Genomic DNA, 17,005 nt, shown 5'->3' with positions numbered 1-17,005 from the left:
GGGTAAACCATGCAGCGGTGAGTAGCTTTGGTATTGGTATTAGCATAGCAGACTTTGAAATCAATCAATGACCACGAGGATGACTGTGTTACTGTCAGAAGGGGGGCAGGCCGGTTACAAAATCGAAGGCGATGTGGGACCAAGGGTGACTAGGAATAGGCAGAGGATGAAGTCTGGACGGAGGTTTGCATGTGCTCTTATGCTGGGAGCAGACCAGGCAAGAAACGACAAACTCTTTGGCGTCCTCCTCCATGGAAGGCAACCAAAAGCGTTGTTTGATCATTACTAGTGTGCGTCGGATCCCGGGGTGGCAAGCCAGGCCGGACGTGTGACCCCACTGGAGAACCTGCGGAAATAGGTTGGCAGGAACAAACAGCCGGTTAACTGGACAGGCACTGGGAGCCGGATGTTCAGCATTGGAGCGTCTAACCCTGTCCTCCAACTCCCAGGTTACCGCACCAATAACACACACCTGAGGAAGAATACCTTCAGGATGAGGAGGAGAGCTCTCGGGCTGGAATTGCCGGGACAAGGAGTCGGATTTGATGTTCTTTAAGCCTGGTCTATAGGAGAGCAAGAATTCAAATACCTCTGGGAGGAGCTGTTCCTGGAAGAAGGTTAATAGCACATAGTCATACGGACGATGCAGTGGCAACAATTTGGCCCGGGCTTTGCTAAAAAAAAGATCATGGTATTCCTTGGGAACAAGGGAGATATCAGTCAATTCCGAGGCGGTCTACAGACTGGGAGCTGACGATGAGATAGGTCTCAGGCACACAGCATGGCAATGGGCACTCCACTGTAATACAGTTCCCGAAGCCGAGTCAATGTGTGGATTGTGCCTTCTAAGCCATGGATAGTCCAAAATGACCGGTTGCTGTGGTGAATGGATGAGATGGAAGGTGAGTGTCTCATTGTGATTACCTGACACAGTCAGAGCCAGAGGGAGGGATTGATGGGTAACCCTGCAGAGGACATGACAGTCTAATGCTGTGGCACTGATGGTTCCTCCAGGGCCACCTGCCCGATCCCCAGCTGAGAAGCCAGAGTCATGTCCATGAGGTTCGCATCTGCACCAGAGTCAATGAAAATTGAAACAATGTGATTATTTCCTGAGAAGAGCAGCTGGGCCTTAATCAAAGGCCTAGAGGGCATCTTAAAGTTCACATTCCGACCCACCAGCGCCCTCCGGATTACTGGTGAGCCCTCTCTTTTACCGGACAAGAGGTTACAAAATGGCCACACTGGCCGCGGTACAGGCATAGATTCCCCTGCAGATGCCGCTGTCGTTCTTCTGCGGACAGTTGGGTCCACCCACTGCATGAAAAGTGAGATTTTCGTCCCCGTAAACGGCCGGAAATCTCCCTAATTTCCGACAATTTCCGACAATTTGCAACCCGCGCACGTCGCGTTTGTCTGTGCCACAAATTGTCGGAAACGAACCATGACGTAGGGGGAGAGCTGGCGGAGGTGCGAATGGCCCGAATTAGCATATAAATGCAGCGAAACCGCGGGTGGCCGAGCGGGCTTGAATATCCCTACTCCTTATTGGAGGAAACCACAACTTACTAACAAATAAAATCACTCGTGATTGGCAGCATAACCACACGTGGGCAGACCAGGCTTGAGTTTCCTTGTTCATGATTGGATGAAACCACAACTTTCAATCACTCGTGATTGGTTGGCAGATCTGTCGCTATTGGTCACCCGCCTCATTTTATTTATATATTCATATTATGATGTATATTCATTTCATGGTTATCCTATGTAGGCTGTAGTAGCCTACATAGGATAACCATGAAATGAATATACATCATCATCATATTATTAGGATACCAACCAGAACATCAATGAATTTATAGAGAAAATGAACATTTGGCACATGTTTATGCAAAGAAAAAGCTTTATTAACAACACACAAACAACAACTACATACAAAGTGAGAATCTGCCCGCACTTGGGTAACGGCGGTTTAAAAACTACAGCTCAGTAAACTGTCCGTTTGCCTCCTCGGGGTTGTTGACCGTCACTGGCGCCGTGTTTTCCGAGGCAGGTCTGTTGTGCAGGCACCTCGTGTGTGTGGCGACCGTACAATCCACCCCGAGACCCCGCCAACAACGCCGTCCCCTCCGTCCGACGTGAGCTCTACGGTGGCGGATTTCCAGCGTTCCACCTCGTCATCAGCCAGCGCACTTTGTCTCGATTCCAGCAGCTGTAAAAACAACAATGAATCAGTACTGTGCGATGCGATGCGTACGGACACAACACATCGATCAATGCACCTGAAACAAGTCAGCAAATAAACTCTGACCCTCTTTCTTCTCGCTCGACTCCGCGCTGAATCGTTGGCAGCTTCCGCCCGCAATGAGTGTTCCGGGTGAACCTGAAGCTCCTGCGTCCCGTCTCAAAATACGTCTCACAGGCGGCTGGAAAACAATTAAATGAGTGTGGTATGAATACAAAAAGAAAATCAAACGCAAGTCACAGTAACATTTAACAAGGAAGGAGAAACAGTGTCACTTACACACAATGACGTCGTCTAAATCTGGACTTTTCCCGGAGCAAATACGAGGTCACCGCCTCATTATGAAGCGAGGTTAGTCTGTGAAAACAAAATGTACAGTTATGATCGGTATCCATACGTATATATTTCCTTATAGCGCAGAATGAAAGCATATTCTTTAAATCTTACCCTTGCTCCGGTTCGTGGCGCCTGTAGTTCGTCTCGGAGTTGTGAAGACGACGCACCGCTTCCTGTAAATGACACGGCAAAGAAAACACACTTTAATAAAGCTGTTTCTGCTCACTTGTAAGGCTACTAGGGTACTCTTAGCTTAGCTTGAGGCTACGCTACTTTTAGCTTAGCCTGCAGTCATCGAACGTATTCTTACCGTCTCCTCTTCTTTGAGTCAGTTCCTCTCCTCCATGGACAGAAACCCGCAGAGTCCCGAACGCTCCAGTGGAGCGAACCGCTCGTTGATATCGGCGGTTTGTTGTTGGAGTTGACGAGACGATCCACTGAGAGCTTTCAGCAGCTTCTTCTCGTCTGTCTGCGGACTGGCCGAAAGTTGGTGACCGCGGAGAGGAGTTGAAGGCGAGTTGAACGCGAGACGTCGTCCAGCCATTATTCACGAAGCAGCAAAAACCAAACAAAGGAACTGGAGATACAGTTCTTCTGAACGTAGTAACACACGTGTCTGTTTGTATGCTCGTCTTGCAAGTACTGCTGTATCAGTCATGCCTATGACCTCACACGTGATTGGACGAGGAGTCTAAGGGTCCTCCAATCACATACAAGGTTATTGTTATACAGAAGGACCAGTATTTTAGGAAGACAAATGGTTGGGACTTTGAAACAGCTGATATGCTTTATGTAAAGCAGTGTTTTGGTGTCAGCAGAACGACTTTCCCTAGAAATCTGTACAGTGGTGCCTCTTTCTCCATTCCACCAGACAATCTTGAGTCTGACATACATGCAATGTTGACAATGTATCATCAGATGTACCCTTGTGTCACTGAGGTTGAATGTTTTGCCGTGACATGTAAACGGGTAACATATATGAATGTAACTTACTCAATCGATAGATGCAGAGCATAAAGGTCAGCATATGTTCATGCTAAGTGGTGTGGAAACACTAACAGTTTTGAGGAACCCGTCCTTGACCCTCTAGCAGAACTACGACCAGCCATTATAAAGCAGTTTATAGTTGTTAATGTTGTGTCAAAGGGTACGGCATTTAAACATGTTCGTGCACACGTTTCCTGGCTTCATCCCCACCCGGACAGACATTTTTATTGAAAGCCAATAGAAGTTTGGGGCTTGCAGGGAACAGACACGTCATACCCAGCATCATTTCTGCCAGTTGAGCGCATTGCTAGAAGATGTGTGGTTAATACATCCTCTGTGCATTTAAGTAAGACCAAAGAAAAGGTCACTGTAGTCCTGCCACTATGCACTGTAGTTGAGCTCTAGGAGACTGTGATCTTTGCAGACCCCTCATGCTGATTCAAATGTTGTTTGCATGGAATGCTCATTTTACCTTGATTAAAACTAATTTTTTAAAGAAGTTATTTTGTGTATCTTTTTTACATAACATTTGCCATTGCTAATGGCATACACAGTAATCTAGCATATTTGAATTAAATAAATCAATTAAAGCTACAATTTAAGAGTCTATAATTAGGCTACTGAGCCTGATCTATTTGTACCAGAGATTTTCTTACCTTTTAAAAAAATGTCACCTCGGCTAAAACTCCCTCTGCGACCCTGATTTGCATTTGTATAGCTCACAGCATTGTCATTTACATGTCAAAGCCTCCCCTAGAATTAGGAGGAGGGGGGTCATGGGGGGACAACTGCCAAGAGAGGCCCATATGAATTTCTGACAATTAACGGCAGTTTTCGGCGTTGCCCGCAAATTGCCGCAAACCTGAAATTCCACGACAATTTACAGTGCCGCATACTGCCGAAAATCCCACTTTTCATGCAGTGATGGTACGTGAGCACCAATGTTTTGAACTGGATGCGGGCGGCCACCGGTAGCCAGTGAAGAGAGCGGAGGAGTGGAGTATTGTGGGAGAATTTCGGAAGGTTAAAGATCATGTTTGAGCATAAGGATGTTCATAAGTGTACGTGGTACCAGAGCACCCTAGGCCAAAGATCAATGATCAATTTTGTAATCTTATCGTCTGATCTGAGGCCGCATGTTCTAGACACTCGGGTAAAGAGAGGGGCAGAGCGGTCAACTGATCACCATTTGGTTGTGAGCTGGGTCAGAGGATGGGGGAAGACTCGGGACAGACCCGGTAAACCCAAGCGTGTAGTGAGGGTGAACTGGGAACATCTGGAGGAGGCCCCGGTCCAAAAGATTTTCAACTCACACCTCCGGCGGAGCTTCTCTCACATTCCTGTGGTAGGTAGGGGACATGTAACCAGAGTGGTGTATGTTCAAAATCTCCATTGCTGAAGGCGCGGCAGTGAGTTGTGGCCTCAAGGTCTTAGGTGCATCAAGGGGCGGTAACCCTCGAACCCCATGGTGGACACCGGTGGTCAGGGAAGCCGTCCGACTGAAGAAGGAGGCCTTCCGGGTTATGATATCCGGTGGGACTCCGGAGGCAGTTGCAGTGTACCGACAGGCTTGAAGGGCAGCAGCCTCTGCCGTGATGGAGGCGAAGCAGTGAGTATGGTAGGAGTTCGGGGTAACTATAGAGAAGGACTTTCAGTCGGCACCAAAGTACTTCTGGAAGACCATCCGGCACCTCAGGAGGGGGAAATGGGGAACGATCCAAGCTGTGTACAGTAGGGATGGGACCCTGTTGACCGCGACTAAGGAGGTTATCGGGCTTTGAGGAACTCCTGAATCCAACTACCTCGCCCTCTTTGGTAGAGGCGGAGCTGGAGGCGGAGGAGGGATCATCGTCAATTGGCCTGGTGGAGGTCACTGAGGTAGTCAAACAACTCCGCAGTGGAAAAGCCCCGGGGATTGATGAGATCCGTCCAGAGATGCTAAAAGCAATGGGTGTTGGGGGGTTGTCTTGGATGACACGCCTCTTCAACATTGCGTGGAAGTCTGGGACAGTGCCAAAAGAGTGGCAGACCAGGGTGGTGGTATCCCTCTTCAAAAAGGGGGACCAGAGAGTGTGTGCCAATTACAGGGGTATCACACTACTCAGCCTCCCGGGTAAAGTCTACTCGAAGGTGCTGGAAAGGAGGGTTCGGCCGATAGTCAAACCAAGGATTGAAGAGGAACAATGCGGTTTTCGTCCTGGTCGTGGAACAACGGACCAGCTCTTCACTCTTTCCAGGATCATAGAGGGGGCTTGGGAGTATGCTCATCCAGTCTACATGGGTTTTGTGGACTTGGAGAAGGCGTATGACCGGGTCCCCCGAGAGAAACTGTGGGAGGTGCTGCGGGAAAACCATCCAATCCTTGTACGCCCAAAGCGAGAGCCGTGTTCGGGTGCTCGGCAGTAAGTCGAAGGCGTTTCCGGTGGGGGTTGGCCTTCGCCAGGGCTGCGCCTTGTCACCAATCTTGTTTGTGGTTTTCATGGACAGGATATCGAGGCGTAGTCGGGGGGAGGAGGGTCTACAGTTTGGGGGCTGCGGATCTCATCTCTGCTTTTTGCAGATGATGTGGTCCTGATGGCATCTTCCGTCTGTGACCTCCAACTCTCACTGGAGCGTTTCGCAGTCGAGTGTGAAGCGGTCGGGATGAGGATTAGCCCCTCTAAATCTGAGGGCATAGTTCTCAGCAGGAAACCGATGGATTGCCTACTCCAGGTAGGGAATGTGTCCTTACCCCAAGTGAAGGAGTTCAAGTACCTCGGGGTCTTGTTCACGAGTGAGGGGAAGATGGAGTGTTAGTTTGGCCGGAGAATCGGAGCAGCGGGGGCGGTATTGCACTCGCTTTACTGCACCGTTGTGACGAGAGTTGAGCCAGAAGGCAAAGCTCTCGATCTACCGGTCAATCTTCGTTCCTACCCTCACCTATGGTCATGAAGGATGGGTCATGACCGAAAGAACTGGGTCACGGGTACAAGTGGCCGAAATGGGTTTCCTCAGGAGAGTGGCTGGCGTCTCCCTTAGCTCAACCATTCGCAAGGTGCTCTGAGTAGAGCCGCTGCTCCTTTGCGTCGAAAGGAGCCAGTTTAGGTGGTTTGGGCATCTGGTGAGGATGCCCCCTGGAAGCCTCCCTTGGGAGGTGTTCCAGGCACGGCCAGCTGGGAAGAGGCCCCGAGGAAGACCCAGGACTAGGTGGAGAGATTATATCTCTGCACTGGCCGGCGAACGCCTTGGGATCCCCCAGTCAGAGCTGGTAGATGTGGCCCGGGAAAGGGAAGTTTGGGGTCCCCTGCTGGAGCTGTTGCCCCCGCGACCCGACCCCGGATAAGCGGTTGAAAATGGATGGATGGACTAATGAGGGAATTGGCTGCAGGTGGGAAGGGCATGAAGACCAGGTGAAAAGAATGAGATGATTTCATGTTGATGACGGGATCTGGAATGACAGTCTGGAATGATAAGTTAATTGACAAGCAGGCAGGCAGGAGGAAAACATAATAAGAAAATAATAGGATGGAGAATTCGTGACAGACACAGAATATTACTAAAAAAGTGAGCTCTTGGTCCTGATGTTTAGAATTGATATTCCTTCTAAAATTTAGGAATTCTTCTTCTTCTGAAGAAGATCCTGAAAAAGGTTGTTTTCATTTGAAAACAAACTTTTGCCTTTTTCAAAGAATCTTTAGTTCACACACAAACATCCCAGGGTTCTTTACTGCTGTTTTTATTCTTCATTATTTATAGTATTATTAACTATATCATGCAGCCTCAATCAGAGGGCTGCATCCATTTTCACTGAAGCTGGAGTTTCCTGGCTTTAGTCATAAAGAGTAAAGGAAGAGCAGTTGAGTCAGCTGGTGGTGATTGACACCTAGGTGATGGTTACAGAAGGTTCTTACCAAACCACCAAGCAGCTGCATGGCGGAGTGCACGAATAAAAGCAGCAGTAGAAGAAGAAGTGTGTAAACAGAGAGCTGGTTTCTGTGTTGTAACGGGGCGGGGGGGGGTTGAGTGACAGGAGCAGCCCAGGCCTCCTTATGGTCAGCAGCTCTTTAAGGACTCAGACCAGCGTTTCTTTGATCTTCTCTGACTGATTTTATGATCCCACCAGAGAGACTTCTCACAGATCTGATGGCTCATGATCACAGATCCATTCACATCAGACCCCCAGCCGGCCCACCAGCACGGTGGCGGTTGCATAAATGGCTGCCATGTTCCATCATACCCCCCTAAGGGGCAAGGCCGGCCAATGGGGAGCCTTGGAGCTGTGATGATGCTGGTCTTCCCCCCCGGTATAAAGCCCTACGGCACCAGGCCGGCCCTCCTGAGCAGTTGCAGCCTCGGGTGGAGGGACAGCACGGAGGGAGACAGGACTGCACCATCAGAGTGTGGTTTTGTTTGAGTTGGGGGGATTCGAGGCTTGACTGTTCTCATCTTGGATTTTGACCCTCTTGGTGGATAAGAAGCGGTTTCCTGTCTGTCAGCTGGGCTCCGTCCCATCCGTGCGACGCTCTTCGGGGCACACGGTGAGTACGCTGCGCCGGGCAGCCCCTGTCAGTCACTGGGGTTCTTTGGAGTGTTTTGGGGGTGAATCTGGTGTTTGGGTGTGTTTACACTGTGTGGTGCATTGAGGCGGAGGCCTCGTGCAGCAGCAGACAGGAGGAAGCCCAGAATAGCCGCTGAGAGCACCAGAGAGGACCGATGGCTTTTTAAGGAAATCAGCTGCACCCGTATCAGATGCTGCTCAGCTATGTGCCACATGGTGGCTGTCAATCAACCAGTGTGTGTGTGTGTGTGTGTGGGAGGGGGGGGGGGGGTATTTCTGACTACTGCCTTATCGGACTATCCCTGTAAATAGAGCTCATCCACTTTGTGGCAGCTTCAAACTGTTTTCATCGCTCCATTCCATTCTGGCTCTCTAAAGGCTTCAAGAAGAAGACAATTAAAACATACACATGTATTATACATGTGTATGTTTTAATTGTTTATGTATACATATATACATATGTATACTTATATATAGGCCACTGATTGATCTTCATCTTCATGCTGATGATGCAGAATGAAAAAATTAGCTGTCCTTGTGATACTTTCAAAGACATGAGAGAAGGAAAGAACTCACCAATAACTGATCATAAGCTTGTTGGAACACATTCAGATCTTCATGAACATCAAATATAAATATAGTTTATGATTACTGCTGCTTCCATGACTTTATTTACAGCGTCACGGTTTTGTCTTCTTTTAACTTATTTCTGTCACGTATTATAGTTTATTTATATCTAATAATCTGATTCATTATTCTTGACTTTACATTTTTATTTCAATCAGAGATCAATAACACACATTTCGAGAGAAAAACACTTCAAATGTAAATTATCTTACTTAAATGATAATAAATAGCTCTGAGCATTAATGACAATCAAATAATCTTTCCTGTCGCTAGTCAGAAAACTGGTATGTTTATTATAGTTTATTGCATCATTTCTATGATGCGTTAGTCCTTAATTATTAAATCATTAAGATATGTCAACAATATGTCTATAGTAATTAATAGGTATAATGCATGTTTTAACAAATAAATAAAAACAGGTAAAATGTTCACATAAAAGCATTTAGAGGATCTCTTGTAATCGATGGTTAAAAACTTTTTTCATAACTTCTGTATGACTTCCGTACAAAGTTGTACTCTCTTTTCTGAAACTGTACAAAGTTGTACAGAAGTCGTAGAAAGTCATAAAGAAGTCGTAAAGACGTCGTACAAAGAGAAATGTATCTCTTTATTTGACTTTAAATTGTCAGAACAGAATCAAATATATGAAATCAAGATTTATGATTTCAGAAACTTATTTAAATAACTTCATGGTCAACAGAAACAAAAACACCACTCTAATAGACTTAGAGCAGGATCCTCATGACATCATTATGGATTATGAAAACTAAAAACCAATTTTGAAAATGGGACATTTTGGAATGAGAGATGAGAAATTACATTATGTCATTTAGCTGACGCTTTTGTCCAAAGCGACTTACAATAAGTGAATTTCACCATAAGGATACACAAGAGCCACAATTTAAGTGCTACAATTCGTTAGTGTTTTTAGTCGAGGTAGAGTCTGAAGAAGTGTGTTGAAGGGACGTTGAATTACATAAAATTATTCAGATTTTACATAATAAGTAGAATGAGAACAAACTGACTTCATTTGTCTGAGAGCAGCTGATCTCCTGTTAATTAATGAATTTATTATTAGTTATTGAAGTCAGGAAGCATTTCATATGTAGATCTTATTTTATTGTCTGTTTGATCCCTTTTCAGTTGAACTTGTTCTTCTCTTTCCATTCTTTGATGACTTCCCTATATTATGCGTTCTTTTATTCCTCTTCCTCGTTTATTTTTCATACTTTTTTGTTGCAATTTTGTTAATTGAAAATGTTCCTCTTGAATAAAACTGGTTAGTTTATTGTTAAAAGTTTCCAATTATGCTCTTTTGAATATGAGAAAATATTATTTGTATTAGTTGATTAGTTGTTATTAATTGGTATTGATTGCATCATTGTGTTGTTGGGACTTACGGAATGTTCACATGAAAAACCAGCCCACGAAATAACTTCTTGTGTTCTGATGACTCCGACGGACATCCAGCTGCCGCTGTCGATCAGCATCATCGGCCCTGCTACAGGCTCCGCCTCCTCACATTTATAGCTCCGCTCTCTCTTTTCTGAAACTCAAACCTTCAGAGACACTCGGCACATTCCCATCCAGCAAATGGTAAATCTGTTCAAAAAAATTTTTGGGAAAATCTCAATAGTTGTAGTTGGTCGAGGTTGTAGATTCTATAACTAACTGGTAGTTCAGAGTCACAGTCGAGGTTTTAGATTTTATAACTCAGTGATATTATTGAATGAACAGATGAATCATTCTGGCTTTTTTCTTGAGGAGAGGAATTGTGGGTCATCTATATGATTGTTGTTTGAGAAACTGAGACATTCAGACTTGAAGCTGCATATTAATGGGTAGTTTGTTTGTTTGTTTATTTGTCTGCAGGGTGCCGACCAACATGTCAACACGGGCGCCGACGTTCACGCAGCCGCTGCAGAGCGTCGTGGCACTAGAGGGAAGTGCCGCGACGTTCGAGGCTCAAGTTAGTGGTAAGAAAGCTTCTTTTCATTTAGCTGGAACACAAACTCTCTTGTGTGGTTTCCATGGACATTTGACATCCATTTGACATCTCAGACAAAATGGCAACTTTTATTTAAATGAGGGCATTGTAAAAATTAGGTCTTCAATCTGATTTCCCTGAGTCCTGAGAATAAATAAGTAAAACAATGTTTTGTACCTGAGGTCTTGTGAGACTTGAGTACAATTTAACTGAGTCTCGGTGATCTGGAGGTTCTTTGGTTGTGGTTCTCTGATGAGAAGATCTGGTTCTTTTCTCCTCTGCAGGTTCTCCACTTCCTGAGGTGAGCTGGTTTCGTGATGGCCAGGTTCTTTCCTCCGCAGCTTTACCCGGTATACAGATCTCGTTCAGCGACGGCCGCGCTGTCCTGAGGATCCGCGCTGTGACCGCCGCACACAGTGGGAGGTTCTCAGTCAGAGCCACCAACGGCGCCGGACAAGCCACGAGCACCGCCGAGCTCCTGGTCACCGGTGAGACTGAAACAAGCAGAGAGACATGTTCAATATTTTGATTCAGATTCTGACTGAGAATTCTCCGTTTACATCAATAATTATAATTTTTTTCTCTGCAGCCGAGACGGCCCCTCCGAACTTCCTCCAGAGACTGCAGAGCTCCACAGTGAGACAGGGCAGCCAGGTGAAGCTGGACGTCCGGGTCTCCGGCATCCCGACCCCCGTGGTGAAGTTCTACCGGGAGGGAGCCGAGATCCAGAGCTCGGCCGACTTTGTGATCCTCCAGGAGGGCGACCTGTACAGCCTGCTGATCGCCGAGGCCTTCCCAGAGGATTCTGGGACGTATTCTGTGACCGCCACCAACAGCAGTGGACGCGCTACCTCCACCTCGGAGCTGCTGGTTCAGGGTGAGGCTCATTTAAAGTTTCTGCTTTCTAAAACCTAATTATACATGTGTGAGTAAAACCTCTCAAAAAGAGCTGGCGGAACAATTACCTTCATAAGTCACATAATTAATGAATAGGGTCCACCTGTCCGCCATTTAGTTAAATTTAAAATTGAATTAATTAAAAATACACGTTTTCTGTGGAGGTCTCAGAATTGTTAGAAAGCGTTACCTAATAAAGAGCATTACGACCAAGGTGCTCACCAAAAAGCTCAGGGATAAAGTTGTAGCTAAGTATGAAGCAGCGTTGGCTTATAAAAAGTATACCAAGCTTTGAACATCTCACAGAGCACCATAAAGCCCATCATCACAAGATGGAAAGAATACGGCACAACCACAAACCTACCAAGAGAAGGTTGTCCACCAAAAGTGAGCAGCCGGACAAGGAGGAGATCAGAGGAGCAACCAAGAGGCTCATGGGAACTCTGGATGAGCTGCAGAGATGCACAGCTGACCGGGACCACTATTAGCATGTTCTCCACTAATCTGTGCTTTATGGAAGAGTGGCAAGAAGAAATCTGTTTTCCACAAGCCACGTGGAAGACACGGCCAACAGGTGGAAGAAGGTGCTCTGCTCAGAAGAGGTCACAACCTTTTGGCCGTGGTGCAAAACGCTGTGTGGAGGAAACCCAACACCACCCATCACGCTGAGGACACCACCCCAACAGGGAAACATGGTGGTGGGAGCATCATGCTGTGGGGATGCTCTGCAAGACTTGAGACTGGGCCCGAGCTTTATCTTCAATCAGGACAAAGACCCCAAACAAACAGCCAGAGCTACAATGGAAAGATTAAAGCATTTATGTTATAAAATGGTCGAAGCACACACCATAATCCAATTAAGAAGGGTACTTTCTGTTCTCATTAGTGTTTGTTTCACAATAAAAGGTATTTTGCACCTTCAAAGTACTGTGCACATTGGCTTGATCAAATGATAAAAAGTCTTTTTGAATTCCAGTTTGTAAAAGTACAATTGCGAGTAATCCAGATATAACCATGATCCATGGAAACCTTATCTTAAAAGAGCTGACCGAATCTGCCCCCCGGACTGAAAGTGGAAGCTGGTTCCACAAAAGAGGAGCTTGATAACTAAAGGCTCTGGCAACTTTTTAAGACTCTAGGAACAAGTAACCCAGCATCTATGGAGCGCAGCTCTCTAGAAGGGCAATACGGTGTAACAAGCTCTTTAAGATACGACGATACGACGGTGGCTTGTAAGTGAAGAGAAGTACCTTCAATTCTATTGAAATTGTGCACAATCTTTGGCGATTGGACTCCATCCTAAACCGGGATAATCAAGGGGGCGTGATGCTGAGTTCTGCTTGGCAGAATCCCCCCAAAAGGTGAATTTTAAAATTTTAAATAGGATCCCTTTTCTTAGTTCTTGTTAATACACGTGCTGCAGCATTCTGAATCAACTAGAGAAGCTTAAGAGATTTGCAAGAGCATAACAAAGAATTACAGTAATCCAGTCTAGAAGTAACAAATGCATGAACTAATTTTTCTGCATCACTTTGAGACAGGAAGTTCCTGATTTACGATGTATTACGTTGATGAAAAAAGGCAGTCCTTGAAGTTGTCTTTATATGACATTCTGCTGTGCTGCTAGATACCAGAGCAATTCCATCCATAGAAACTGTATCACATGACAGCTATCTCCGAAGGCGCTCTGGGCCTATAAAGATCAGGAAGTTGCAGGTCAAGTTTTCATGTCTCCAAGACATTTTTGAAGTCTAACAAGCTGGTCGGTCTCTTCGGTCTTGATCGACAGATACGGTTGAGTATCGTCTGCATAACAATGGAGGTTTATGCAGTGTTTTCTGATAATCTATTTATCGATCCGATAAATAGGATTTAAGATAGCTGAGAGCAGTTGATTTAATACCAATCAAATTTTCTAGTCCCTGCAACAGGATACAATGATCAATGGTGTCAAATGCAGCACTGAGGTCCAGAAAGACAAGAAAAGAGATGAGTCCTTGGTCTGAAGCAAGTAGATCATTCGTAATTTCCACTAGTGCTGTTTCTGTGCCATTATGCACTCGAAATCCTGACTGGAAATCCTCAAACAAAGCATTTAATTCAATTAATTTTATTTTGTATAGCCCAAAATCGCAAATTACAAATTTGCCTCAGAGGGCTTTACAGTCTGTACACATACAACATCCTCTATTGCATTGTTTTTTAGAAAGTCACATAATTGATTTGCAAATTGATTTTCTTAGATTAGAGATAGCTCTGCAGTTAGCCAACACCTCTGGAGCAAGAGTAGGTTTCTTAAGAAGAGGTTTAATTACAACTACCTTGAAGGACTGTGGTACATGTCCTGTCAACAAAGACAGATTCATATTATCCAGTAAAGATGTGGTAACTAAAGGAAAAACTCCCTTAAGCAGCTTAGTTGGAATCGGATCCAAGAGACAAGAAGAAGATTTAGACTTCGAAATTGTAGAAGTCAGTTGATCAAGGTTGATGGAAGAGAAGGCATCCAAGTAGGTATCAGGGCCCACTGCTGCATCCAAGGTTCCTACATCTGAGGACGGATGAGCACTGGTTGAAGGCAGGAGACCATCAATTTTCTCTTTGATAGTCAGAATCTTATCATTGAAGAAGTTCATGAAGTCGTGACTACTGAGGTCGAAAGGACTCCACAGATCTGTGACTCCGTCAGTCTGGTTTCAAATGAATTATAATCCAGTTTAGGGCATATATGACATTATGATAATAAATCCATGAATTAAATGCTCATATTTAAATCGGTGGGATGACACATGCATGTTCATGCCTTTGAGGTTTTTGGATATTATGAACATGTTGAGGGTGGCACAGTGGCGTGGTGGTTAGCACTGTCGCCACACAGCAAGAAGGTCCTGGGTTCAACTCCGCCCAGTGGCCTTTCTGTGTGGAGTCTGCATGTTCTCCCCGTGTCTGCGTGGTTCTCTCCGGGTTCTCCGGCTTCCTCCCACAGTCCAAAGACATGCTGTGGGGATCAGGTTAATTGGGGACTTTAAATTGCCTGTAGATGTGTGAATGTGAGTGTGAATGGTTGTATGTCTCTGTGTAGCCCTGTGATTGGCTGGGGACCAATCCAAGGTGTACCCCGTCTCTCGCCCGAAGTTGGCTGAGATAGACTCCAGCCCCCCCGCGACCCTGTGTGCAGGATAAGCGGTTTGATGATGGATGGATGGATGGATGAACATGTTGAGATAATAATTTTAATGATAATGTTGCTCAAATTATTTTAGTTTAAATGCACTGATCATAACGTGTGTGTTCAGGTGAAGAAGCCATTCCAGCAAAGAAAACCAAGACAGTTATTTCCACATCTCAAATTTCACAGACCCGTCAGACCAGAACGGAAAAGGTACAAAAGAATCTTCAAATAAGATTTTTATTTTATTCATAAAGCTATTAACGTAATTTAATCTCTGTATTTTACTCCCTTTTTTTGTGGTTCTCAGAGGATGGAGGCCAGTTTCCAGGCCAGCGCCATGATGGAGGTGGAAGGACCCGAGCTGACTCCGCGGCTGACTCACAAGACTCCACCCAAAGTTCCTCCCAAACCCATGTCAAAGTCCCCACCCCAGTCCTTGTTGATCACCAAAGTGACAGGTGGACGCCAACAGTCGCCGTCACCCGTGAGACACGTGAAGGCACCAACGCCAACCCCTGTCAGGTGAGTGGAGCTATAAGTGGTTCCTTCAATCAATGTTGCTGATTGCTAGATATCCCTTGTACACAAGGAACAACATGACAAAGTAACAATATATTTAATGTATGCAGCGGTGAGCCGAATGATGATTGGAAATGTATGACTTCTAAAAATAGCAATGGATGAAGTAGACCAGTGATAAATAAAAAATCAGTAATCAAGTAAGTAATATGATTGATATAATAAGAGTATTAGTAGGTGTCATCCTGGACCATGATCTAGGGAACCTGTAAGAAAATAAAAAACAAAGACTGCTGAGACAGGCCTAACTGTAAAATGTTCAAAGGTTAAATCGGCACTGTGGTAGAAAAGGGGTTAGTTGTGAAGGTTAGTGAGCGGAGTGGTGATGTTACTTGAGGTTGGCCCTCTGCAGGCCTGTAACAAGACCTCCGTCCCCCGTCACCAGGCCTGCCTCTCCCACTTCAAGATTCTTAGTCTCCCCCATCAGGTCAGTCAAATCCCCCATCACTGCACGTAAGCTGGCAACGGCCTCTGGTGACGTCCTGCCACCCTGGAAGCGGAGAGACTTTGTGGCCGAGACCAGCTACACTAGCATGACCAGTATTAGCAGCAGCACCGTCACCCAGTTGGGCCAGGAGCAGGACTGGGAGCAGCAAGTCACCGGGGTCAAAGAGGTGAGTCAGGCTACCTGAGAGGTGAAATGTTAATGGTCAATAAATAACAGTTATGCTACTTAATAAAATTCACATTCCACTTATACACCTAACGCAACATTTTTGAAAGAGTAACTGAAGCTAAAAAAAAACAACTTTAAATCACCCAACTTCTTCTTGAACAAATTGAGTGTTGAACATTGTTTTGTCTGTAACTATGTGTGTGATACAACATAAGAGGGAGGAGTTTTATGTGTGATATCCGTTCCTCATGAGTTCCTAAGAGGTTTGTGGGTTTCCTGTCTCATTGTTTTAAATGTCACCAACATGTCCGTCATTGAAAGAGTGTGACTGGATTTAAGTACATTTTCACCTCTTCATCAACCTAGTTTTCCTATATTCTTATATTGGGTTGTTTGTTTGTAGTTAAATATTTTATTCTCTGTAAATTATTAACCCAAGAGTACCAGTAGTGTCCCAACAGCCTGCAAACCATTTCGATTAAACATGTTTATTAAATCATGTATTTCAAAAGGACCATATGTTCATGAGAGTGATGCAGTTGAAGTCTCCTCCAACTGTCCAGCCGTCTGATTGCACCATATTGGGTCAAAATGTCGTTCTTTTTTCGTGCACTTGTACAATTCTCTTTGTTGGCTCTGAACAGTCGAATGAAAGAGAGTGTATCTTTCTAATTTGTTTATTAGCCTTAGACCGTTGAAATGGAGTTAGAATCATCGGACACCACCAATGTTTAGCTCAGTGGGTGGTGTCACTCCGGTTATGAGTTCAGCTCAAATTACGGGGCTGGGACCCATTTGACACCCGAGACGAGTTGTCTTCACTCCAAGAAGAACCAAAAGGTCATGTGGAGCCACGAGTCCATCACCAACCTGTCTTTACCCACAAATAAACCGTAGACATGACGCTTTGTCTGATGAAGGCAGTTCTTTGATCTGTGATCTTTACCAAGTTGTCTGCCTGGACGAGCAGGGAGCTCATCATCACCAGGCTTCTCAGAGTGCCACTTTACTTTTCAGCAACC

The 17,005-nt window shown here is 45.3% G+C and overlaps 1 protein-coding gene across 1 annotated transcript in view; it reads left to right on the top strand.

Annotated features, from left to right (window-relative positions):
- Positions 1–7,871: 7,871 nt before the first annotated feature.
- LOC120834350 (titin) overlaps positions 7,872–17,005 on the top strand; it is a 164,468-nt gene continuing 155,334 nt past the window's right edge. The window contains 7 exon segments of the mRNA XM_078091003.1: positions 7,872–8,085; positions 10,605–10,708; positions 11,004–11,207; positions 11,309–11,596; positions 14,913–14,998; positions 15,096–15,310; positions 15,753–15,981. Coding sequence (XP_077947129.1) covers positions 10,618–10,708; positions 11,004–11,207; positions 11,309–11,596; positions 14,913–14,998; positions 15,096–15,310; positions 15,753–15,981 — 1,113 coding nt within the window. The 5' untranslated portion in view covers positions 7,872–8,085; positions 10,605–10,617.

The sequence above is a fragment of the Gasterosteus aculeatus genome, chromosome 16, assembly GCF_964276395.1.
Source record: "Gasterosteus aculeatus chromosome 16, fGasAcu3.hap1.1, whole genome shotgun sequence".
NCBI classification, from domain to species: Eukaryota; Metazoa; Chordata; class Actinopteri; order Perciformes; family Gasterosteidae; genus Gasterosteus; species Gasterosteus aculeatus.
Note: the sequence above shows the minus strand (reverse complement) of the source record. Positions and strands in the feature narration are given on the sequence as shown.